The sequence below is a fragment of the Oncorhynchus masou genome, chromosome 29 (genome assembly GCF_036934945.1).
Source record: "Oncorhynchus masou masou isolate Uvic2021 chromosome 29, UVic_Omas_1.1, whole genome shotgun sequence".
Lineage (NCBI taxonomy): Eukaryota > Metazoa > Chordata > Actinopteri > Salmoniformes > Salmonidae > Oncorhynchus > Oncorhynchus masou.
In genome coordinates, this window is record NC_088240.1 from 12,008,464 (window position 1) to 12,034,169 (window position 25,706).

General features: G+C 45.9%; 2 protein-coding genes across 8 annotated transcripts in view; one reads left to right on the forward strand and one right to left on the reverse strand.

Annotated features, from left to right (window-relative positions):
- Window positions 1-4,410: 4,410 nt before the first annotated feature.
- LOC135518989 (large ribosomal subunit protein uL2-like) lies at window positions 4,411-8,208 on the forward strand. Of its 2 annotated transcripts, XM_064944008.1 has the most exons (6): window positions 4,411-4,491; window positions 5,509-5,651; window positions 5,799-5,940; window positions 6,682-6,900; window positions 7,418-7,533; window positions 8,016-8,208. In XM_064944008.1, exons 1-6 carry the CDS (start codon window positions 4,422-4,424, stop codon window positions 8,172-8,174), a joined length of 849 nt encoding a protein of 282 aa, XP_064800080.1. In that variant the 5' UTR covers window positions 4,411-4,421; the 3' UTR covers window positions 8,175-8,208. The 2 variants fall into 2 exon arrangements, with proteins under 2 accessions (XP_064800080.1, XP_064800081.1); XM_064944009.1 differs by lacking the exon at window positions 4,411-4,491.
- A 344-nt stretch (window positions 8,209-8,552) lies between these two features.
- usp9 (ubiquitin specific peptidase 9) overlaps window positions 8,553-25,706 on the reverse strand; it is a 74,386-nt gene continuing 57,232 nt past the window's right edge. For 4 of the 6 annotated variants that reach the window (XM_064944002.1, XM_064944003.1, XM_064944001.1 and 1 more), the window contains 13 exons: window positions 24,486-24,689; window positions 23,641-24,211; window positions 22,427-22,550; window positions 21,951-22,185; window positions 21,527-21,656; window positions 21,158-21,343; window positions 20,792-21,012; window positions 18,564-18,652; window positions 18,160-18,316; window positions 17,757-17,969; window positions 15,323-15,436; window positions 10,381-10,485; window positions 8,553-10,252 (listed from right to left, as the gene is read on the reverse strand). In XM_064944002.1, the coding sequence (XP_064800074.1) occupies window positions 10,070-10,252; window positions 10,381-10,485; window positions 15,323-15,436; window positions 17,757-17,969; window positions 18,160-18,316; window positions 18,564-18,652; window positions 20,792-21,012; window positions 21,158-21,343; window positions 21,527-21,656; window positions 21,951-22,185; window positions 22,427-22,550; window positions 23,641-24,211; window positions 24,486-24,689 (2,532 nt within the window). In that variant the 3' untranslated portion in view covers window positions 8,553-10,069. The remainder of the gene's footprint in view (window positions 10,253-10,380; window positions 10,486-15,322; window positions 15,437-17,756; window positions 17,970-18,159; window positions 18,317-18,563; window positions 18,653-20,791; window positions 21,013-21,157; window positions 21,344-21,526; window positions 21,657-21,950; window positions 22,186-22,426; window positions 22,551-23,640; window positions 24,212-24,485; window positions 24,690-25,706) is intronic. The other 2 variants (XM_064944006.1, XM_064944007.1) reach the window with 1 other exon arrangement.

Consider the following 25,706-nt stretch of genomic DNA (forward strand, 5'->3'; position numbering starts at 1 on the left):
TCCACACTACTCCTGTTATCACCCCTTTAATCCACTGCTTCCCTGCTTGATCAGTCCAGCTGCTCCACACTACTCCTGTTATCACCCCTTTAATCCACTGCTTCCCTGCTTGATCAGTCCAGCTGCTCCACACTACTCCTGTTATCACCCCTTTAATCCACTGCTTCCCTGCTTGATCAGTCCAGCTGCTCCACACTACTCCTGTTATCACCCCTTTAATCCACTGCTTCCCTGCTTGATCAGTCCAGCTGCTCCACACTACTCCTGTTATCACCCCTTTAATCCACTGCTTCCCTGCTTGATCAGTCCAGCTGCTCCACACTACTCCTGTTATCACCCCTTTAATCCACTGCTTCCCTGCTTGATCAGTCCAGCTGCTCCACACTACTCCTGTTATCACCCCTTTAATCCACTGCTTCCCTGCTTGATCAGTCCAGCTGCTCCACACTACTCCTGTTATCACCCCTTTAATCCACTGTTTCCCTGCTCGATCAGTCCAGCTGCTCCACATCACCTTACACCACCCTATTTGCTCCACTCTGAGAGCTTATTCCCTCTGTGCCATTTCCCCCCAATTTAGATCTTGTCTCATCACTGCGATTCCCCAACGGGCTCGGGAGGCGAAGTTCGAGTAATGAGTCCTCTGAAACATGACCCGACCAAACATGACCCGCTTAACCCGGAAGCCAGCCGCAACAATGTGTCGGAGGAAACCCTGTTCAACTGACTACCGAGGTCAGCCAAGTAAAGCCCCCCGGCCAGACTCTCCCCTATCCTGGACGATTCTGGGCAAATTGTGCGCTGCCCTATGGGACCCCGGTCACGGCCGGTTGTGATACAGCCTGGGATTGAATCCAGGTCTGTAGTGACGCCTCTAGTACTGTGATGCAGTGCCTTTGACCGCTGCACCACTGGGAATGCCCCCAATCAACTCTTTTATCACAGTGTGACAACCCTACACCAACCCACTATATTAACCTAACTAACCCTACCACTATATTAACCTAACTAACCCTTCCACTATATTAACCAAACTAACCCCATCACTATATTAACCTAACTAACCCCACCACTATATTAACCTAACTAACCCTACCACTATATTAACCTAACTAACCCTACCACTATATTAACCTAACTAACCCTACCACTATATTAACCTAACTAACCCTACCACTATATTAACCTAACTAACCCTACCACTATATTAACCTAACTAACCCTACCACTATATTAACCTAACTAACCCTACCACTAATACATACCACCAACTGACCAAACACCACACCACTATTACATACCACCAACTAACCCAACATGATACCACTATATTAACCTAACTAACCCTACACCATACCACTATATTAACCTAACTAACCCTACCACTATATTAACCTAACTAACCCCACCACTATATTAACCTAACTAACCCTACCACTATATTAACCTAACTAACCCTACCACTATAGTAACCTAACTAACCCTACCACTATATTAACCTAACTAACCCTACCACTATATTAACCTAACTAACCCTACCACTATATTAACCTAACTAACCCTACCACTAATACATACCACCAACTGACCAAACACCACACCACTATTACATACCACCAACTAACCCAACATGATACCACTATATTAACCTAACTAACCCTACACCATACCACTATATTAACCTAACTAACCCTACCACTATATTAACCTAACTAACCCCACCACTATATTAACCTAACTAACCCTACCACTATATTAACCTAACTAACCCTACCACTATATTAACCTAACTAACCCTACCACTATATTAACCTAACTAACCCTACCACTATATTAACCTAACAAACCCTACACCATACCACTATATTAACCTAACTATATCATGACACAAGGTGAGACCCAGATACAGACACAAGAGGCAGATGGTTGGAGTTTAAGGAGTAGGCAAGAGAATGGTCGTGGACAGGCAAAAGGTCAAAACCAGTTCAGAGTCCAGGAGGAACAGAGTGACAGACAGGCTCAAGGTCAAGGCTGGCAGAATGGTCAGGCAGGCAGGTGCAGAAACAGGCAAGGTCAAAACCGGGAGTACTTGAAAAAGGAGAATAGCAAAGCCAGTCGAATGGGAGAACCCACTGGTTGACTTGGAAACATACCAGACGACCTGGCACAGAGAGACAGGAAACACAGAGATAAATACACTGGGGAAAACAAGCTACACCAGGAGGGGGTGGAGACAATAACAAGGACAGGTGATAACAGATCAGGGTGTGACAAACTAACCTTAACCCATACCACTATATTAACCTAACTAACCCTACACCAGGCTGACGGCCCGGGACGCTTTTGTTCAACACACCTTGTAACTCTTCTGGTAAAACTTTGTACACCCAAGTACATCTCTGCAGCTGCCACCACAACATCTATTTTCTGTGATTTACTTTCCATTTCTGTGGAACAGTTGATAACCATGGTAATGAATGCTAAGAAGCCAACCTTGCTGAAACACAAATTCGTATCACTCTGTATTGGCCTAAGCCTACTGCTCACCCTCTACCCATCATCCTCTACTCTCTTCACTGCCTCAGCATACAACACCTTCTATTTAATTTGTAAGTCGCTCTGGATAAGAGCGTCTGCTAAATGACTTAAATGTAAATGTAAATGTATTTTACTCTGACCCTGGCAACCTTAACCTGTCTCTCTCACACCGGGCAACATGGGTACCCCCACAATTGACACACACAGGGTTTTCCACCTTTGTCCCATGCCCTTCTGCACACTTCCCACATCGGGGAATCTCAGATAATAATCGCAAGTCCATTTCGATCTACATTCACCAATTTAACAATGAGACTACATATGGGTCACCCAAAAGGCAGGCCTCCACTTTCTCCACTCCCACTGGGCCAGAATCATCCTTTGCATGACCATTGGGGCGAGGCTCGGACTCTGAGGTCTTTACCACATCTGCACCCTCACCTTCGTCAGGTTTCTGAGCCATCCGCTGTATTGTTTGCAACAATACACACTGATGGCCTTTCTCCAATACCCAATGGTATTCCTTTGGGATTCTGTTCCTTAGCTCAATTTACTAGTCTGTCTATCTCTGGCCTCTCCATGCTTGCAAAATGTGGGCTATTCAGCATCTGAGAGTAGCATCCATAAGCATTCCGGTTTCTGGAAGTGACATCAGCCAGTCCCGCCAACCCGCAACCTTTTGCGTTGAAATATAAGTCTACCGTATCTGCTTTTTGCTCAGGTGAAGTGCGTATCGTAGTGAAGTAAACAATATAATTGCAAAAAATATAAGGTAGTAAACATCTATTAAGATAGGAAATAAGGAAAGGAAGCAAGACCTTGTGCCACTTTGGATGTATCTCAATCATATACAATACCTCAGTGAACTCAATCAATAGCCTGAAAGGGCTCCTTTCCTTGTATCCTTCATCTGCAGTTCAATACTGATCTGTAGGTGTTTGACAGGTTTAATCGTACCTTTAGTAGGTTCCCCCATAGTACCCTGACAGATCAGTACAGATAAGGAGAGGAGGAAAAAAGGCAAGAGCCTATGTAGCTTACATGGTCAAATGCGCTCTGCAGACCTCTCTCTCTGCCTCTTCATTGCCATCTCTCTTTGCTTCTCCCCTATTCCTTCCAGTTCCTACCTACCTTCTATCTAGCTTCAGTAATGAAGGAAATGATCAAGGAAGCCATTTACAGTACTAAGACACAGCTCTGCCAGTGAGCCTGCCCAGTAGGCCACAATCCCAGTCGTTTGGCCAAGGTGGAGCATATATGGGAGAGATCAGGTGAATCAGAGGTAATTGGCTATATGGCAGAGCTTGGCTGTGGAAGATTTATGTAATAGCAAGCCACAGGGAGGAAGACAAGTAGCGGGAGTTGGAAAGAAGGAATTCTTGACCGTGTACCTTTGCTCAGTTGTTGCATACATCAACCAATGGTTGAGTGCCACGCCATCGACTCTGCAGTCAGGCACCAGATTGCTATAACACATGATGTGGTTAGCTGACACGTCAAGAACCTATCCAGGTGTTGTAAGATCTGGGATGCGTCAGCAACGTCTGAGCAGAGGAACACAATGCTAGACACACTATAAGGCCTCATAGTGAGTGAGACATCCCTGAACCTGACATTCATGGATGCACCTTGCTCTGTGTGACCACTGTGTGTGTGTGTGTGTGTGTGTGTGTGTGTGTGTGTGTGTGTGTGTGTGGGGGGGGGGTAGGATTTTGAATGGGACTGAATTTTGTCTCCCCACAGGGTTTGTTGTACAAGACAGTGTGTGTGTAGGGGAGCTTTATAAAACACAAATAGATATCTGCTAACGATTTGCTGTCATCTGCTGGACAATCAGATTTACAGCAGAAAATAATCACGTGCCTTCTGTTCCCGTCAGACCCATGGTCTATTTCACCGGAAGAAGTCGTCTTGCTCAACCTTACACTTCCTCTTTCCGTCATCGGGGTTTAGGTAGGAGAATGTTGATTTTATTCTCTTCACCGAATCCGAGTTAAATCTTGTATAATATACTATCATCCACTCGAAAAAACCCGTAGAAAACGTATAATAGACACTGCTAACTATAGTCGTTGTATCATTGAAGCGACAAATTTAGATTTTTAATGCGTTTTAAATCTTAGATTGTGGTGTGAATATGGGTGCGCAGTGACATGGGCTCCTTCGTCTTGGTGAAGCGGTAATCACTAGCTGCCGGTAACCCGGTTTTCTGGTTGTAATTTGTTCAGACGTTCCGTATTTATTGTCCACGAGCGTAGAGCCATCGCTGTATATATTTTTGTATTTTTTTTTTTACCCAATATTTATTTTCATGGTTAGTTTCTAGTTGCATAGTGTAGTGAGTCGACACTTAACATTAATGGGTAACGTTAGCTAGCTAGCGTTGGTATGCTAAGACAATCCGCATGTCGGCTAGCTAACGTTAGTTGGCTGACAACTACATGCAAGTATTGTCCATTAACATGAATTTGTTAGTTAACAATTCCGCCTTAATGCAGAGAAGGATCCTTACTTGATATCATGGTTGGTTAGGCAGCTAGCGTTGGGTTTATAGCTAAACGTCAGCTGCCAATGGCAGGTATATTTAGCGAAATTGTGTGTTACACATGCATTTATGAACGTAGCCCTCCACCTTTTACACCGCTGCTACTCTTATCTATGCATAGTCCCTTTAACTCTCCCTACATGTACATATTACCTCGACTAACCCTCCCCCCTCACATTTACTCTACCTGTACCCCCTGTATCGCTATTGTTAATTTACTACTGTTTTTTAATTACTTTATTTGATGAATTATTCGTATTTTTTTAAACTGCATTGTTGGTTAGAGGCTTGTAAGTAAGTGTTTCACTCTAAGCTCCACACCTGTTGTATGTGACTAATAATATTTGATTTAATTTTGTCGGTCTGTCTCGACCTCCATATACTTTGATCCAGGCTGTAATTGAATTCTCAAATTTGCTTTCCAGTCACAATGGGCCGTGTTATCAGGGGACAGAGGAAAGGTGCTGGCTCTGTGTTCAAAGCCCACGTGAAGCACAGAAAAGGTGCTGCTAAACTCAGACACATTGACTTTGCTGAACGTCATGGTTACATCAAGGGAATTGTGAAGGTAATGCTCTCCCAATAGCCCATTTTTAATGCTGCTGAAACATACCGTTTTCTACAACGTCCCAAGTTTAGTTTGCCATGCATTGTTTTAAGAAGTTTTGTTTAAAACTATTTGCTTTGGACCTGACTTGACCGTTGTCTCCCTCAGGATATCATCCATGACCCAGGCCGTGGCGCTCCCCTGGCCAAGGTGGCTTTCCGTGACCCCTACCGATTCAAGAAGAGGACAGAGCTGTTTATTGCTGCAGAGGGCATCCACACCGGCCAGTTCATCTACTGTGGCAAGAAAGGTGAGGAATGGAACTGGACATGGGGTTGATTACCTGTAGTCTGCTTAGTTTGTCACCTCATCTAGGCTATTTTTTAGAACTATCTAGATTACCTTAATAACAATACCACGGTTAGCTGAACATCAGTAATGTCCTGCCCTTGGGCACCTTAACCCCCGAACATCGATGTCTAAGCCCCCTCAGAAATCTAATTGGCATTACAATTGAAAAAAAAATCTAAAACTTTGTTTTTTTGGATGGGCTGCATCTCAATCGACCGCATGTGCCAATGATGGCATTTTGCATCTGCACTGGGGGATGGCAGTGCTACAGCGGTGTTTGTCAGACAATGAGAACTTGAAAACATCTGTAGCGTCTTAATGGTTTGGCCTCTACGACCCCCACAAGCGTCACAGGACCTGTCTGAAGTCGGTATTTGTCAACTATTGTCTGTAGCGTCCAGACGGTTTAGGCTACATTAATATGACCCCTCTAACGTTACTCACAAATGTATGTTATGCTCTAGGACTGTCACATCTTGTCTGAAGGTAGCCTGGTACCAGTTTAGAGCCTAAAATAACTTCCTGATCTTTGTAGGAAAGGAAAAAAACTTTCTTTTGAAAAACATTTTTTTCAATGTAAATAGGTTAATTGCAATAAGGCCAAATTGAACGTTTAAACAAATCATTTGCAAACATAAAACAACCTTTGTCCTAATATTCAACATTTATTGTTGAATGACTAACCAATTATCTCTCTCAGCTCAACTGAACATCGGTAATGTCTTGCCTGTGGGCACCATGCCTGAGGGAACCATCATCTGCTGTCTGGAGGAGAAGCCTGGTGACAGGGGCAAGCTGGCCAGGGCGTCTGGGAACTACGCCACGGTCATCTCCCACAACCCAGACACCAAGAAGTCCAGGGTCAAGCTGCCCTCTGGCTCAAAGAAGGTCATCGCCTCCGCAAACAGAGCCGTTGTTGGTAAGAACGTGAGATTTTTTGCTTTGCGTATATTGGTTCGCTGAAGGCTAATGTTTTCTAATTAATGGTGAGGTAGATGCATCTTGTACAGTATATCAGCATACAAGGCTCATTCTACTGAATTGTTAATTTTGGTACATCCCGTCAGCTGTTAAACGTGTTGGTCTCAAGAGTGCAGTGTGCAATTCTACTAGAAAAGCTGGAATGAGTAGGTCATCCTGGTATTTAAAGTATACTTAATTTCCATGACAAACTTTCTTCGCTACCCAAAATGCCTTTCTAGAAATGTACAGATATTCGGACACTGCCACTTGCTCATAAGGGTCCAATTAACCCCCCTGTTTTGATGAAATCTGCACATGTATTTTGATAGATGTGATTAGACAGTTTTGCCAGAGAACAGGAAAACCAAAAAGCATTTACTGCCATTCAGAATATGGGTCCTACCAGTTGTGACATGGCTGGTTAGGTAATCCTGTGCTCCTGTCCACCAGAGTAATAGTTCTCCTCTCATCAGGTGTGGTTGCCGGAGGTGGACGTATTGACAAGCCCATCCTGAAGGCCGGTCGTGCCTACCACAAGTACAAGGCCAAGAGGAACTCATGGCCACGTGTCCGTGGTGTGGCCATGAACGTAAGTGGACCTCTCTTCTGCATATGTTTATGGAAAACTCAAGGTTAGATTTGGATATTGAAGTTCTACTTCAAGCAGTCTTCCAGAGATGGTGTCTTTCTCTGCACCTGAGGTTTGTAGATGGCTCTACTAGGCTTGGGTGGTATCCAGGTTGTCATACCAACCTTGTGCAAACCTGATATTTAGTAATACTGGCACTGAACACTGCCTCTGTAATCTGAAGGTTTGCAATGCTAACGAGCAGATTGACAAACAGCCATGCTCTTGATCTAGATAATTCAACACCTATAGCTAGAAAATAAGCAAACCCCAATGTACGACGTTAACTTAAAGCGGCAATTGCCACACCTGGTTTGGTAAAAAGCTGAGGCTTGTGATTTACCATGGCTAAGCCAACTACTTTAAATGCTGTTTTTCATATTTGGGTGTAGGATTCATTATTAGAACAGCTTTGCTGACTTTCTTCCCTTTCCCCCCTCCAGCCTGTCGAGCATCCCTTCGGTGGTGGTAACCACCAGCATATTGGAAAACCCTCAACTATCAGGAGAGATGCACCTGCTGGTCGCAAGGTCGGCCTCATTGCTGCCCGTCGTACAGGCAGACTGCGTGGAACAAAGACCGTCTCGGAGAAGGAGAATTAGATGTCTTGACAATAAAATGTTCAAATGAAGCAAACCTGTGACTCCATTTGTTAGGTTAGTGCTCTGGTGGAATTGGGTTTGAGCAGACTGCATATTCAGTGTTCTTTTTTTTACATTAAGTTGGGCCTAATCACCTGAACAATTTGGCTGGTTACAGGTTAAATAAAAGGTTATTCAGTATTGTATGGGCAGAAGGGGAGCCTGACTATGCAAACCTACAGTTAAATGGGAATCACTGAAATATACTAGCGACCTACTGCAAAGCATGGAATCGGGATGATCATTTGTTTAAGCTACCTGCAATTACTGACCAAGTCTATTGCAAGCAGTAGCCTACATGAGAATCCAGAAAGTAAATGTACATACATTTTTACCAAGTCGGTTACATGAACACAATATTCCATGTTCTTTATTTGCTAAGGGCGCAATGCTTCTATATTTCTGTGCACAAAAAAACCTCAGTGAAAGTTCACATTGCGACTGTAGCTCCAGAATTCAACGTCACACCAAGGCCAAAACAAAAGTCGGCAAAAAACAGGGTGCCGAACTCTGTACAGTCAATACCTTTAAAAATAAGACAAGGACAAATGTTTAGAAATCAAATTCTATTCTTTGTGTGAAATACAAAATAAATTCTATAAAATAAGAGCAAAGTATTATGGTGGGCAGAATATTTGGTATTTTAGACAAATCCCCAAAATACACACATTCAAGTTAACAATTAAATAGTTTTACTGATGTATACCTTTTAAATCCTAAAGAATTACTTCGCCCATGTTGCAACACGACTAATCAGCCGATACGGTGTGCCCCTTCTCCAAGGAGAGAAGTCTGACGCTGCGGCCCCAGAGTGGACCAGCCTGGTGAGCCCTGGCGTTTGACTAGTCTCTACCAAAGAGACTGCAGAGAAATCAGGTTTCATACATGGTGTTTCTTTCAACATTCCTATAGATGAATACTAAGCACCCTATCCCACCAAAAATGGACTGGCGAATGTTTAGTTGGATAAATGTGCAATTGAAAAACCACTTTTTGTATTGGTTCAAAATACCACCCTCAATGTACAAGGGGAAGATGAGAAAATAAAAGCCATAAGGAATTGTCCTCTGGATGAAGGACAGATGTTATCACATATCTTCCCTTGAGCTATGCTATTCGGGTGAGAAGCCATGCTAAACATTACAGCATATTAACTAGAACTTCCGAAAAGATCTGAATTACCCCCCCAAAAAAAGGCAACGAGTTCCAGAACAATGTTGCATCACCATTTTTTCACATCAACCAAAACACCGTAAAAGTTAACCCAACCATTCCATGTCTCACTAAAACCAACCCCAGCTCGTCAGTTGATTTGGCATCGGTCAAGAGGTTGCCAAGGAGCTTACTAATAATAACAATGTGTCCTCCTAAAGGTGAATGACCGGTAACCGTCCGATGGCAGACCAAATATCACTGCTGAGGGTGATAAAACAAAAATATATTTCTCTCAAGTGTTGCTTTTTTTTGTTATTTTTGTTTCTCGCAAGATCTCTCTCCGAACAGCAAACCTGACGGGGGGGGTCATTTTAACAGTCAAAACAAACACACTATGTACACCTTTTCGTCATGTTGACAAGTGTGTCAGCATCGACAAGCCTGGGTATTCTATGTTCATTACAACACTATCCCCTCTGCAGTCGACAGCCCCAGGCTCCAGTATGCAGAACCCAGGGGAGAGCACCCCCCAGGTAGGTAGCACAGTAGCTTGAGGGGGCCTGGAGAGGAGCTGTGAAGCCTGGCCCTGCCCTGGAGACCCCAAAGAGAGAGAGAGTCCCGATCAGGAGCTTGGTCAGTCACCTGGAGGGGAGATGAAAGAGAGCAGGAGGCTGGAGGTACAGCAGAGGGGAGTGCTGGTGTTACTCCTTAGGCGAGGTAGGGGCCGTGGAGGTGGAGGGGACCTCCTCAGTGCTCTCCCAGTTCTCTTGTGCTCTTGGGCCGGGGTCAGGGCCTGGGGTAGAAGGGGCTGAGCCAGGGTGCTGGGGGTTGTTCATGAGCTGGGCAGCAGGGCCTGTGTATGGCTGTCCGTGGGGGTGGTTGTTCTGCGGGGGAATGAGAAAACAATCAGGTTTTTAGTGGAACTACTGATGTGCGATGGAACTTCTGACAAAATGTCATTAATTCGTTTAGAAGCCATCGTTTACAGGGATAGTAAATAGTGTCTGTGTACCTGCTGAAACTGTGTGGTCGTCCCAGGAGATGAGTGTGGGTAGAGGGAGGTGTCCTCTGGAGGGGAGGTGTCCTGATCTTCAGAGGCTTCCTGGTCATCGGGCTCCTGGGAAATGAAGTCCAAGATTAGCACCATTTTCATTCCCAATGCATTTTTCCCACCTAACATTCATACACAACTCAAACCTACTGGCCTAATAGCATACCAATGTCTCAATATGAACATTAGCCTATTTTAACTGAATGAGATGGAAGTGAGTGACACGCTGTGTAGGAGTGTGACGGCCTTGGATGTTGTAATATCAACTGAGGGAGGGTTAAATATAAAATAGACAATGGACACCTGCTCGTCAAACGTCTCATTCCAAAATCACGGCATTAATATGGAGTTGGTCCCCCCTTTGCTGCTAGAACAGCCTCCACTCTCAGGGAAGAGCATTAGTGAGGTCGGGCACTGATGTTGGGCGATTAGGCCTGCAGTCAGCGTTCCAATTCATCCCAAAGGTGTTCAATGAGGTTGAGGTCAGTGCTCTGTGAAAACCAGTCCATTTCTTCCACATTGAAAAACAATTTCTGTATGGACCTCGCTTTGTGCACGGGGTCATGCTGAAACAGAAAAAGGCCTTCCCCAAATTGTTGCCACAAAGTTGGAAGTGCAGAATCGTCTAGGATGTCATTGTATGCTGTAGTGTTGAAATCAAATTTTATTTGTCACATACACATGGTTGAAATACTTGTGCTTCTAGTTCCGACAATGCAGTAATAACCAATGAGTAATTTAACCTAATAATTTCAGAACAACTACCTTATACACATAAGTGTAAAGGGATGAAGAATATGTACATAAAGATATATGAATGAGTGATGGTACAGAACGGCATAGGCAAGATACAGTAGATGGTATAGAGTACAGTATGTACATATGAGATGAGTAATGTATGTAAACATTATATGAAGTGGCATTGTTTAAAGTGGCTAGTGATACATTTTTTTACATCAATTTTTACAATATTAAAGTGTCTGGAATTGAGTTCGTATGTTGGCAGCAGCCACACAATGTTAGTGGTGGCTGTTTAACAGTCTGATGGCTTTGAGATAGAAGCTGTTTTTCAGTCTCTCGGTCCCTGCTTTGATGCACCTGTACTGACCTCGCCTTCTGGATGATAGCGGGGTGAAGAGGCAGTGGTTCGGGTGGTTGTTGTCCTTGATGATCTTTATGGCCTTCCTGTGACATCGGGTGGTGTAGGTGTCCTGGAGGGCAGGTAGTTTGCCCCCGGTGATGCGTTGTGCCGACCTCACTACCCTCTGGAGAGCCTTGCGGTTGTGGGCGGAGCTGTTGCCGTACCAGGCGGTGATACAGTCCGACAGGATGCTCTCGATTGCGCATCTGTAAAAGTTTGTGCGTGCTTTTGGTGACAAGCCAAATTTCTTCAGCCTCCTGAGGTTGAAGAGGCGCTGCTGCACCTTCTTCACCATGCTGTCTGTGTGGGTGGACCAATTCAGTTTGTCCGTGATGTGTACGCAGAAGAACTTAAAACTTACTACCCTCTCCACTACTGTCCCGTCGATGTGGATAGGGGGGTGCTCCCTCTGCTGTTTCCTGAAGTCCACGATCATCTCCTTTGTTTTGTTGACGTTGAGTGAGAGGTTATTTTCCTGACACCCCACACACGAGGGCCCTCACCTCCTCCCTGTAGGCCGTCTCGTAGTTGCTGGTAATCAAGCCTACCACTGTCGTGTTGTCTGCAAACTTGATGATTGAGTTGGAGGCGTGCGTGGCCATGCAGTCGTGGGTGAACAGGGAGTACAGGAGAGGACTCAGAACGCACCCTTGTGGGGCCCCAGTGTTGAGGATCAGCGGGGTGGAGATGTTACCTACCCTCACCACCTGGGGGCGGCCCATCAGGAAGTCCAGTACCCAGTTGCACAGGGCGGGGTCGAGACCCAGGGTCTCGAGCTTGATGACGAGTTTGGAGGGTACTATGGTGTTAAATGCTGAGCTGTAGTTGATGAACAGTATTCTCACATAGGTATTCCTCTTGTCCAGATGGGTTAGGGCAGTGTGGTTGCGATTGCGTCATGTTGAGTTTCCTTCACTGGAACTAAGGGGCCGACCCCAAACCATGAAAAACATCACAGACCATTATTCCTCATCCACCAAACTTTACAGTTGGCACCAGCCATTTGGGCAGGTAGTGTTCGTTTGGCATCCGTCAAAACTAGATGGTGAAGAGTGATTCATCACTCCAGAGAACGCGTTTCCACTACTCCAGCCAACGCTTAAGCCAATGGCGGCGAGTTTTACACCACTCCAGCCGACGCTTGGCATTGTGCATGGTGATCTTAGGCTTGTGTGCGGCTGCTCGGCCACGGAAACCCATTTCATGAAGCTCCAGATGAACAGTTCTTGTGCCGATATTGCTTGGTAGTGAGTGTTGAAACCGAGGACAGACGATTTTTACGCACTTTAGCACTCGGCAGTCCCGTTCAGTGAGCTTGTGTGGCCTACCACTTTGCGGCTGAGCCGTTGTTGCTCCTAGACGTTTCCACTTCACAATAACAGCCTTTACAAATTAACATGGGCAGCTCTAGCAGGGCTGAAATTTGACGTACTGACTTGTTGGAAAGGTGCCATCCTATGTCGTTGAAAGTCACTGAGCTCTTCAGTAAGACCATTCTTTGGCCAATAATTGTCTATAGAGGTTGCATGGCTGTTTGCTCGATTGTATACACCGGTCAGCAACGAGTGTGGCTGAAATAGCCAATTCCACTATTTTAAAGGGGTTTCCACATACTTTTGTGTATATAGTGTAACATCTAAGGGACGGGGCCATATACTTTCTTATTAGGTTTATATGGGATACTTTGCTGGGGCTAATACTAGATAGAAATGCAGTTTTTATCCAGTTCAGAGAAAAACAGAGGGATTTCTACTTTGTGTGTTCAGTCCATGATGGTTATGCCAGCGTTACCTCTTTAGACTGGCAACTTTAGACTGGGACAACTGGCCGTGTATCTGTATGAGTCGGTCATAAAGACAGAGACTGACAACATCTAGAACACATTACAACATGTGACCAGACCAACGAGAAGACAGTTGTTGTGTTAGTCTTGTGTTATCATGAATCTATCGGAAACCTACAATAACCTTTGGGTAAAGTAGGTGCTGCCTATTGTCAATTAACGTAGTGGTCCTAAGACATCTCGCTGTTCTTTCTCTCCAGATATTGTTATAGAATTGGTTTTACTGGTAGTTACAATAACTATTCAAGGTGATGTTTCCGATTGAAACGATCAATAACAAGACGTGACCTAGTCCTGTTGACTAGAAATATATTATGAACACATGCGATTTGAATGGCTGACACAAACCACAAGTTTCCCCCATGTACCAACCTAGTCTTAACACTTGAACACACCAGTAAGGACACTACACGTAACACTAGCACTTCATCATCAGATCAGTTCTGTCACCATAGTTTGAGTTTGCTTTGGGGAGGTGGAACAAACAGTTTTGATTGGATAAACAGGGTTAGGTTAAGGACCAACTGAACTAAAGGGAAGCCAGGAAGCCAGTGCTGCTTTAGGTAACCAATGGGACACGGCTACTGGAAAGAGGAAATGTTTGCGGTATGCGGTTCAGTTGGATTTTTGTCAATTTTTGTCTATGGTGCAACGTTAATATTGACATGTTGGATTTTGGTGGGGTTGACTCTATATTATGGAACATCATCGGGATCTTTAATTGTCTATACTATAACCCCCTCAGCTCTATATCTGCTGCTTTGTCAGTCACTGGATACAGAGAAAGGATGAGTCTTCAGCGGGCTATATTCCCAAAGACCATGACGAGTAAAACATTTGCGCCATCACCAACTGTCATCACAAAATCACTTTAGGGAGCAGAACGCAAACAGCTGAGTGGACATCTGACCATCCTGTCACTGCTATCTGTTATTGTCCAGCTCCTATGCTCCAGACTGTCTGTCTGTGTGTTGGTTCAACTGCCCAGGCTATTCACCCTGTGTCAATGTGCTAGTGAACAGACACCACTAACATAGCCCTGTATGGAACACCTAGAGAGGGGACAGACACCTCTAACATCGCCCTGTATGGAACACCTAGAGAAGGGACAGACTCCTCTAACATCGCCCTGTATGGAACACCTAGAGAGGGGACAGACTCCTCTAACATAGCCCTGTATGGAACACCTAGAGAGGGGACAGACACCTCTAACATAGCCCTGTATGGAACACCTAGAGAGGGGACAGACACCTCTAACATAGCCCTGTATGGAACACCTAGAGAGGGGACAGACACCACTAACATAGCCCTGTATGGAACACCTAGAGAGGGGACAGGGGACAGACACCAGAGAGGGGACAGACACCTCTCTCTGGGGACAGACACCACTAACATCGCCCTGTATGGACATAGCCCTGTATGGAACACCTAGAGAGGGGACAGACTCCTCTAACATAGCCCTGTATGGAACACCTAGAGAGGGGACAGACACCTCTAACATAGCCCTGTATGGAACACCTAGAGAGGGGACAGACACCTCTAACATAGCCCTGTATGGAACACCTAGAGAGGGGACAGACACCTCTAACATAGCCCTGTATGGAACACCTAGAGAGGGGACAGACTCCTCTAACATCGCCCTGTATGGAACACCTAGAGAGGGGACAGACACCTCTAACATAGCCCTGTATGGAACACCTAGAGAGGGGACAGACACCTCTAACATAGCCCTGTATGGAACACCTAGAGAGGGGACAGACTCCTCTAACATCGCCCTGTATGGAACACCTAGAGAGGGGACAGACACCTCTAACATAGCCCTGTATGGAACACCTAGAGAGGGGACAGACTCCTCTAACATAGCCCTGTATGGAACACCTAGAGAGGGGACAGAGTGGAAGAGGGTGCCAGGGGCTTACAGTATGTTGCTGTGGTCCTGTCCCGTCCCCTGGCAAAAGCTGCTGTGGCGAGGACGATTTCCGCATGGCAGCTTCTTCTTCAGACATGGCCTCACCAGGCTTCGTTAAGTGACACTAGTTTGAAATGGCATAATTGATATCATTGCATAACATATACAAGTGTCAATAGTTAACCTTTCATTTAACTAGGCAAGTCAATTAAGAACAAATTCTTATTAACAATGACGGCCTACACTGGCCAAACCCTAACCAGGACGACGCTGGGCCAATTGTGCGCCGCTCTATGGGAATAAACTATGTTTTCAGGTGGATTTCTTCTGTTTTTTTGTTTAAGTAACATTAGCATATATCATTTTTATCATATTGCCATTCATGGTAAGGATTAATAAGGCTAAGCATTGTAAATGTACACTGAGCTTCAGCAAAGGAGACGAACACAAACAAAGGAATCTAGAGGAAAAAGTTAAATAATAATACATATCAACATGTTAGCTTAAAGTTTGTGTACACTATGAGGTGTGTTAACCATACATCACAAGGAAGAAAATAGTATAGTTTGTATTGCTGCATGAGATTCCATATAACCGACACTACTGTTTAACAAATTCATTAAAACTCAGCAACAAAAAAAAAGAAACGTCCCTTTTTCAAGACCCTGTCTTTCAAAGATAATTTGTAAAAATCCAAATAACTTCAGATTTTCATTGTAAAGGGTTTATACACCGTTTCCCATGTTTGTTCAATGAACCATAAACAATTAATGAACATGCACCTGTGGAACGGTCGTGAAGACACTAACAGCTTACAGACGGTAGACAATTAAGGTCATAGTTATGAAAACGTAGGACACAAAAGAGGTCTTTCCACTGACTCTGAAAAACACAAAAGAAAGATGCCCAGGGTTGCTGCTCATCTGCGTGAACGTGCCTTAGGCATGCTGCATAGAGGCATGAGGACTGCAGATGTGGCCAAGGCAATACATTGCAATGTCCGTACCGTGAGAGGCCGAAGACTGTGCTACAGGGAGACAGGATGGATAGCTGATCGTCCTCGCAGTGGCAGACCACATGTAACAACACCTGCACAGGATCGGTACAGCCGAACATCACACCTGCGGGACAGGTACAGGATGTCAACAGCAACTGCCCGAGTCACACCAGGAACGCACAATCCCTCCATCAGTGCTCAGACTGTCCGCAATAGGCTGAGAGAGGCTGGGCTGAGGGCTTGTAGGCCTGTTGTAAGGCAGGTCCTCACCAGCAACAAAGCCGCCTATGGGCACAAACCCATCGTCGCTGGACCAGACAGAACTGGCAAAAAGTGCTCTTCACTGACGAGTCGCGGTTTTGTCTCACCAGGGGTGATGATTGGATTCATGTTTATCGTCGAAGGAATGAGCGTTACACCGAGGCCTGTACTCTGGAGCGGGATCGATTTGGAGGTGGAGGGTCCGTCATGGTCTGGGGCGGTGTGTCACAGCACCATCGGACTGAGCTTGTTGTCATTGCAGGCAATCTCAACGCTGTGCTTTACAGGTTAGACATCCTCCTCCCTCATGTGGGAGGACCCTGACATGACCCTCCAGCATGACAATGCCACCAGTCAAACTGCTCATTCTGTGCGTGATTTCCTGCAAGACAGGAATGTCAGTGTTCTGCCATGGCCAGCAAAAAGCCCGGATCTCAATTCCATTGAGCACGTCTGGGACCTGTTGGATTGCAGGGTGAGGGCTAGGGCCATTCCCCCCAGAAATGTCCGGGAACTTGCAGGTGCCTTGTTGGAAGAGTGGGGTAACATTTCACAGCAAGAACTGGTAAATCTGGTGCAGACCATGAAGAGGAGACTTAATGCAGTGGGTGACCACAACAGATACTGACTGTTACTTTTTAACACCCCCCCCTTTGTTCAGGGACACATTATTAAACTTCTGTTCGTCACATGTTCAGTTTATGTCTATTGTTGAATCTTATGTTCATACAAATATTTACACATGTTAAGTTTGCTGAAAATAAACGCAGTTGACAGGGAGAGGACGTTTCTTTTTTTTTGCTGAGTTTAGTATTGCAGGCAAGTTCCTTGTTTCCACCCTGATGAAGACAGCTTGCCTGTCGAAACGTTGGACATTACATTTTTGCATCTGAGCTCTTAAGAGTGTGCGGCTCTCCTTTATTTTCAAGTTTTCCACTCCGCTAGCCAGCACCTCACCTAAATAGGTGTGCGTTTCTTTTTCCTCTACATTGTTTCCACCTCGACTCTGTAGGCAAAAACCACCAAGGTCAGAATGGTGCATCTTTCCCAAAATACATTATCTGAGACTATCACTACTTCAACTACCACCATTTAAGTCATGCATCCATGTTAGATATTACCTTTGGGTTGTATGTGTGTGTGTCGTATAGTGCCTGTGTGTGTGTGCATTTGGTGCGAGTGTTACCTCCTCAGGGCAGAGTTCGCAGGCCTTGGCCAGGGTCATACGTGCAGAGTGCGAGCGCTCCAGGAAGTATCCGTTGGAGGTCTCGTTGCTCTGGACGGGGGGAGACCAGTTGTTGTAGGTGTACTGGGGGTTCCCTGTGTAGGGCCTCCTCTCCAGCTCATCCCCCAGCCACTCCACCGCCCAGGTCCATTTACGCTTCAGGTCCCCGTTACTCTACAGAGACACAATTTGTAAGACTGCTTATGAATGACTTTTTCCTCGCATTGCAATTAAGAATCCTGAAATGGAGATTACATTCTTTTTATAGTCAAACCACCGGCGGGCCAGATTTAAATCGGCTCGTGAGCCAGATTGGACTTGAGTTTGACATGTGGTCTAGTGCATAGTGTTGTCTCGGTTTTACCTGTAGGATCTGGTAGGCCACAGAGCAGCTGCTGAACAGGGCCACCATGCACTTGATACACTGGTAGGCCCGTTTCTGGTAGTGGTTCTTAGAGCGCTGAATGGTGTCAAACAGGCCGTCCCTGTCGTCTGGTATACCCTTCAACACGTTGTGGATCCTACACAGACACACAGGGAGAGAGGGAGGTCAGATAGAACAGGGATGATGTTGACACCAACCAGTGAAACCGGCCATATTCCTATTCCTAGAAGGCTACAGTGTGTGTCTGAAGAACCTGAAGAAGTTACTTCAAGTCTGATGAGTTTAAATCAGATGTGTTGGCACTAGGTTGGGACAAAACCCAGCATCCAGTGTGTGATCTTTCCCAGACCAAAGACGTGATAATGTCCTGAGTTTGACAATACCTGTGTGTCTGCCAGGAGTCCTCGATGAGCAGGATCTGCAGCAGCAGGTCCAGGTAAGGCCTCAGCTCGTAGGTGTAGGAGTACGCCACCTGGTGGATAACAAAACACACATTATCAATAAGATCGAACACACAGAAATATGAAAAACACCAGTTGGGAGGTAGAGGACGAGACCAACGGCTTCTGAGATGTCATGTTTTCTAGTGGTGTTGGCTGCCCACTGGGGTATATGGGCCAAAGGTGGTTATTACCTGCCATAGCAACTCAATTGAGTACGTTGACGATTACTGGGGGTATGTTTATATATACACCCATTACTAGTCAAACGTTTGGACACACCTACTCATTCCAGGGTTTTTGAGCCAATAAGCTGTGTTATGACAAGGTAGGGGTGATATACAGAAGATGCCCCACATGATGGCAAGAACAGCTCAAATAAGCAAAGAGAAACGACAGTCCATTATTACTTTAAGACATGAAGGTCAATCAATTTCTTCAAGTGCAGTCGCAAAAAAACATCAAGCGCTGTGATAAAACTGGCTCTTATGAGGACCACCACAGTAAAGGAAGACCTAGAGTTAACGTTACCTCTGCTGCAGAGGATAAGTTCATTAGAGTTACCAGCCTCAGAAAGTTCATCCCAAATAAATGCTTCACAGTGTTCAAGTAACAGACACATCTCAACATCAACTGTTCAGAGGAGACTGCGTGAATCAGGCCTTCATGGTTGAATTGCTGCAAAGAAACCACTACTAAAGGACACCAATAAGAAGAAGAGACTTGCTTGGTCCAAGAAACACGAGCAATGGACATTAGACCGGTGGAAATCTGTCCTTAGGTCTAGAGTCCAAATTTGAGACTTTTGGTTCCAACCCAAAAAATCTCGTCACTGTGTCTTTGTATTCCAATTGCCATCGATAAAAGTGCAATTGTGTTCTTCGTCTGTAGCTTTGCCTGCCCATACAATAACTCCACCATGGGGCACTGTGTCCACATTGTTGACATCAGCAAACCACTCGCCCACATGACATCATACACGTTGTCTGCCATCTGCCTGGTACAGTTGAAACCAGGATTAATCCGTGAAGAGCACACTTCTCCAGCGTGCCAGTGGCCATCAAAGGTGAGCAATTGCCCACTGAAGTTGGTTACGACACCGAACTGCAGTCAGGTCAAGACCCTGGTGAGAACGACGAGCACACAGATGAGCTTCCCCGAGAAGTTTGACAGTTTGTGCAGAAATTATTCTGTTTCATCAGCTGTCCAGGTGGCTGGTCTCAGACAATCCTGCATGTGAAGAAGCCAGATGTGAAGGTCCTGGGCTGGCGTGATTACACGTGGTCTGTGTTAGTGAGGCCGGTTGGAGGTACTGCCAAATTTTCTAAAATGACATTGGGGGTGACATGGTAGAGAAACGAACACTCAATCTCTGGCAACAGCTCAGGTGGACATTCCTTCAGTCAGTATGCCAATTGCACGCTCCCTCAAAACTTGAGACATCTGTGGCATTGTGTTGTGTGACAAAACTGCACATTTTAAAGTGGCCTTTTATTGTCACCCGCACAAGGTGCACCTGTGTAATGATCATGCTGTTTAAATCAACTTCTTGATATGCCACACCTGTCAGGTGGATGGATTATCTTGGCAAAAGAGAAATGCTCACGAACAGGAATGTAAAAAATGTGTGCACAAAATTTGAGAGAAATAAGCTTTTTGTACGTATGGAACATTTCTGGGATCTTTTATTTCAGTTCATGAAACAGGGGACCAACACTTTACATGTTGCGTTTATATTTTTGTCCAGTGTATATACAGGGTCAGTCAGTTCCAGTACCATATTGACAACGTGTAGGGATACTGGATCGATAGAGGTAGATATGTATAGGTGTAAGGTGACTCGGCATCAGGACATGATAAACAGTGTAGCAGCAGTGTATATGATGAGTGTGTATTTAGAGTCAGTATAAATGTGCATATTATGTGTGTTTTTTTATTTTACCAGGCAAGTCAGTTAAGAACAAATTCTTATTTTCAATGACGGCCTAGGAACAGTGGGTTAACTGCCTGTTCAGGGGCAGAACGACAGATTTGTACCTTGTCAGCTCGGGGATTTGAACTTGCAACCTTTCGGTTACTAGTTCAACACTCTAACCACTAGGCTACCCTGCCGCCCCAGGCAAATAATGGAGTGTTTGTGTGTGAGCATGTGTGTGTGATTCAACCCTTACCTGCCAGAGCAGCTCTGATAGCACAGTAGAGGAGAACTGGGGGTTTTCCCAGCAGCTGAAGCGCAGCAGCTTGACTGTCTCCTCTGAGTTGCTGCAGTCCTCGATGATCTTCTTCACGTAGCTGGTCCTAACAAAAAGGATCTCTCCCACCAGCTGCTGCACAGGCATCACCGGGGTGGTCTGGTTGGCATCGCCGTACGGGTTTGGGAGAGGGGGGTTACCTGGGAGAGAGAGAGACAGAGAGAAAGAGATTAAGGCCTTTTCTCAATTGCATACAAAGAATACAACCCAGCTGATAATGGTTTGTCCTTGGTTCTCAGGGTTAACGGACAGAGGTCACCACCTCTGACATCTGTGTGAACGCACCATTGATGGATGACTGCATGCGTGCGGCCACATCACAGCAGCGCACCAGCTGGGAGACCACGGTGTAGAGTTTCCCCAGCTCTGCATACTGGTACTTGATGGGAGGACCGGGTCCCTCGTCTAGAGCCACCAGCATGAAGGTAGCTGGGACACTCAGCTTCAACAACTGAGTCTTCTCTGCCAGCCCTGGAGACAGGAAGGAGAGAGGGCGAGAGAGAGAGGGAGGGAGGGAGGAGAAAGTGAGGCATGAAGAGAAATGTGTCTGTCCATTGCTGCCCACTAAAGTAGAAGGAATAGCCAGTTAGCCATACACTCTCTACCCATTAATCAAGGAGTTGTAGGTGTGCATGACAGGAATGTTTTCCTTACCTAGGTTGGCATACATGACGAAGAGGTTGAAGTACTGCTGCAGGTGTCGGCCATGCTCTGACACCTCTCTCCTGAGGAGGTTCAACACAGCCCTCAACAGGTGGTCACTGAGACGCAGGTTATCACACGCCTGACCCAGACAGACAGACAGAGAAGTTTAACACATACTCTACAAGACCAGAGTAAAAGTGCTTTGTATGGGTCATTCTCAGTATACATGAAACGGGGGAAACACTTGAAAACTGAAGCCGAAAATAAGACAATCGTTTTTTGACAATTCCAGGAAGTAGCTGCTCGGTTTCAAAACATTTCTCCCGTTTCATGCATAATAAACACCTCCCTGATAGGCAGTTTCTGTTTTAGGACCAGGAGAACCAGTCATTCACCATTTAGTTTTTTAGGCCCAGGAGAAACAGTCATTCACCTGTGATTGGGTGGAGGCGCTGGCAGGGGATGCTGTGGGCGGGGGGCAGGGTCCGTCTTGAAGGGAGAAGTGTGCGATGAAGACGATGAGTTTGGCGAACGCGCCCCGGACCTCAGCGCTGGGGCACTCCAGCAGGTACTCGGAGAAGCGGTTGGCATAGGCAAACAGGATGTTGTGTGCAAACCAGTAGCGTACATTCTTACTGTGTCTCAGCAGGACGCACAGCGCATCATACCTGGAGATGGAGAAAGAAACAGATTTACACCGTGGATTAAGGACAGGGGTGAGAGATTTAAATGGAGAGAGAATGATGCAAGGTAGAGTGGAGAGAAAGAGAGAGACAGTAGAGACAGGGATAGATGCAGACAGTTGTGAGAGAGGAGGAAAACAAAGAGAATAAGAAAACATAAAGATGATTCACTCCATATATGAACACAGGTCAAGGTTGAAAGGTCAGACAGATCGACAGAACTCACCAGTCACTGGCGGCCCCCCTCACTACTTTCTTGGTGTGGAAACCAGTGCTGAAGAGGAACCTAGCAGCCAGCTGAACACTAATCATAGCCATCTCCTCTGCATCGGGCAGTAGATGGTCTTGTCCTGATACAACCACACAACATAAAACATCGGTTCAGACTTCAGTCACAACTTAACGTCAGTCTTCCCTACTGGAACGTTTCAATAAAAACATTGGTCATACATTTTTTTAACGAAAATGAAGGTTTCCTCAGTGGATGCAAATGATTATGAAGAAACCTGGAGCGCCAGAGACTAGCCTATTCTTGATCTTCACACAGGGAGTTATTTCAATTTCAGAGGTAATGTGTGAGTCACTCACTGGAGCAGAATCCTAAAATCTCACTGTTTAAATAGAGCCCTATGACCACGTCTGCTGCTTACTCCTTAATAACAGGCTGAAATTGGAGACATTAACGATAAGAGTTGTCCGTTCGCACACAAGACACCAAAAAGAAACCAGCACCCCATACATACATAATTGATGAGCTGAAGCATTTCATCCCAACCAAGTGCTTTCACACTGATGGCTAACCCTGCAGTAGTTAGTTAATTTGCCAGCCAGCCAGCCAGATGGATAGATGTGGCCTGGCTGACTGGTTGCATTAATAATGCATCGGCTCATATGAAGTCAGAGGAAATTGCCGCAGTTTACCGTCAGCCAGTGTAACGTTCAGCTCTGCCATCCTATACTCTCCCTCTCTATGCAACGCTCCAAGAGAGTGGTGAATCTGTACGCATGTTACCAGTGGTAAGATTAAAACGGTATAGATGTATTTGATTAAATATTGAAAGGAATGAAAATATCAGCTATTAAAACATGGCAAAAGTCTTCTATCGTTATTACAGTGATAAAAGGTATTTTTATGGTACTACTGGGGCTACTGTAACATGGCTGAGAGTTAGCTACACTAAGGAGTGAGGCTGGGCCTTTCACAGTGCACAAATTATAAAAGCAGATCACTGTTAAAGCAATCTCTCTTCTTGGGTTGTACACAATAGAATGGCTCGACAGTGGAAAAATGTCCACGTAGAGCCATGACCAGCAAGGGCCAAAACAAGAGGGAACAAAGGAGACAAACGGAACCTCAGTGTAGCATCAACAGCACCTGCCTTAAATAGAGCTCTAGAAGGTATATTGAAGCCAGTGTGTGTGTGTGTGTGTTCCACGTACCTGGCGGAGGGTTTAAATAGACACTGTTACAGGTCAGAAGTTTCTTAACAAACTGGAAATACTCCAGGCTGTATTGCATACGGTTGTGCATGAACTGCACGTTCTGCTTGCGCACGCTGCACTCGATCACGTTGGGCATCTTGACCTGGTGCGACGGCTTGTTGTTGGATGAGGACGAGATGGTCAACTCCTGGATGTACTTGACCAGCTCACTATCCTTGTCCAATGAGTCCATGCGTTCGTAGAAGAGGATGTAGGCATTCCACCAGCGTTTCTGGCGCCGGTAGGACATCCTCTTCATCATGTGGTCAAACACCTCGCCCATGTACTCCCCTCCGAAGCACTGGTTCTTCATCTCCTCCTCGTCGTCCATCTTGCACTCAGTCACGTCGCCGTCGTCAAACTTGTACCAGCGGTTCCGCTCGCCGTCGGCCACGCCCACGTTCCTCTGTGTGATGTAGGAGTAGTAGTGTCCGCCGCTGGCCTGGCCTGAGTGGACCAGCACCCCCACCAGGCGGTACTTGGAGCTGCCCGGGGGCTCTGGATCAGAGGGCTCGTTCTGCTGGATCACCTGGTGGCAGGACACCATACGGATGATCAGTTTAGTAAAGAAATAATTCAGTGTATTGCCATATCTGTATTTATCGCAATTATTGATGTGCCAGTGAACCACAATTGGTTCATTTAAAAAGGGACAGTTTAAATGTGGTCCCATCTGAATTACATCATATATTTCAGATATTTGAAATGAGAACGACCACCACGTCATTATGAACACATGCAAATGTATTCATTTTTACACCCAATAATGTAATAATCTGTGTGAACATCATGCCATCCTTAACCTGGTTCTCTGGGTTAACGTCGTCCCCCTCCAGCTTGGCCACCCCGGCTACAGTGTAGGGCTCCATGTCCAGCTCCCTGGGGAACTCAAAGTAGTCGTTGAACTTGATGGCACACTCCCTCTCCCAGTCGTAGTCAAACCTCTTCAGCTGGATGGCCAGCACTGGAGGAAGCTTCTTGATCAGCAGACGCTTCACTGTGTCCACCTGGAGGGAGGAGGGGAAGAGGACCAACCTGTTACTGCTACTAGTCTTCTACCTATAGGGGGGGGGAAGAGGACCAACCTGTTACTGCTACTAGTCTTCTACCTATAGGGGGGGGGAAGAGGACCAACCTGTTACTGCTACTAGTCTTCTACCTATAGGGGGGGGAAGAGGACCAACCTGTTACTGCTACTACTCTTCTACCTATAGGGGGGGGAAGAGGACCAACCTGTTACTGCTACTACTCTTCTACCTATAGGGGGGAAGAGGACCAACCTGTTACTGCTACTAGTCTTCTACCTATAGGGGGAAGAGGACCAACCTGCTACTGCTACTAGTCTTCTACCTATAGGGGGGGGAAGAGGACCAACCTGTTACTGCTACTACTCTTCTACCTATAGGGGGGGGGGAAGAGGACCAACCTGTTACTGCTACTAGTCTTCTACCTATAGAGGGGGGAAGAGGACCAACCTGTTACTGCTACTAGTCTTCTACCTATAGAGGGGGGAAGAGGACCAACCTGTTGCTGCTACTAGTCTTCTACCTATAGGGGGGGAAGAGGACCAACCTGTTACTGCTACTAGTCTTCTACCTATAGGTGGGGGGGGGGAAGAGGACCAACCTGTTCCTGCTACTAGTCTTCTACCTATAGGGGGGGAAGAGGACCAACACGTTCCTGCTACTAGTCTTCTACCTATAGGGGGGGAAGAGGACCAACACGTTCCTGCTACTAGTCTTCTACCTATAGGGGGGGAAGAGGACCAACCTGTTACTGCTACTAGTCTTCTACCTATAGAGGGGGGAAGAGGACCAACCTGTTACTGCTACTAGTCTTCTACCTATAGGGGGGGAAGAGGACCAACACGTTCCTGCTACTAGTCTTCTACCTATAGGGGGGGAAGAGGACCAACACGTTCCTGCTACTAGTCTTCTACCTATAGGGGCGGAAGAGGACCAACACGTTCCTGCTACTAGTCTTCTACCTATAGGGGGAAGAGGACCAACACGTTCCTGCTACTA

Coding starts and splice junctions, on each gene's coding strand:
- LOC135518989 (XM_064944008.1), top strand. CDS start 4,422: ATGGTCTATTTCACCGGAAGAAGTCGTCTTGCTCAACCTTACACTTCC. Junction 5,941..6,681: donor CATCTACTGTGGCAAGAAAG/GTGAGGAATGGA, acceptor TATCTCTCTCAG/CTCAACTGAACATCGGTAAT. Junction 6,901..7,417: donor CGCAAACAGAGCCGTTGTTG/GTAAGAACGTGA, acceptor TCCTCTCATCAG/GTGTGGTTGCCGGAGGTGGA.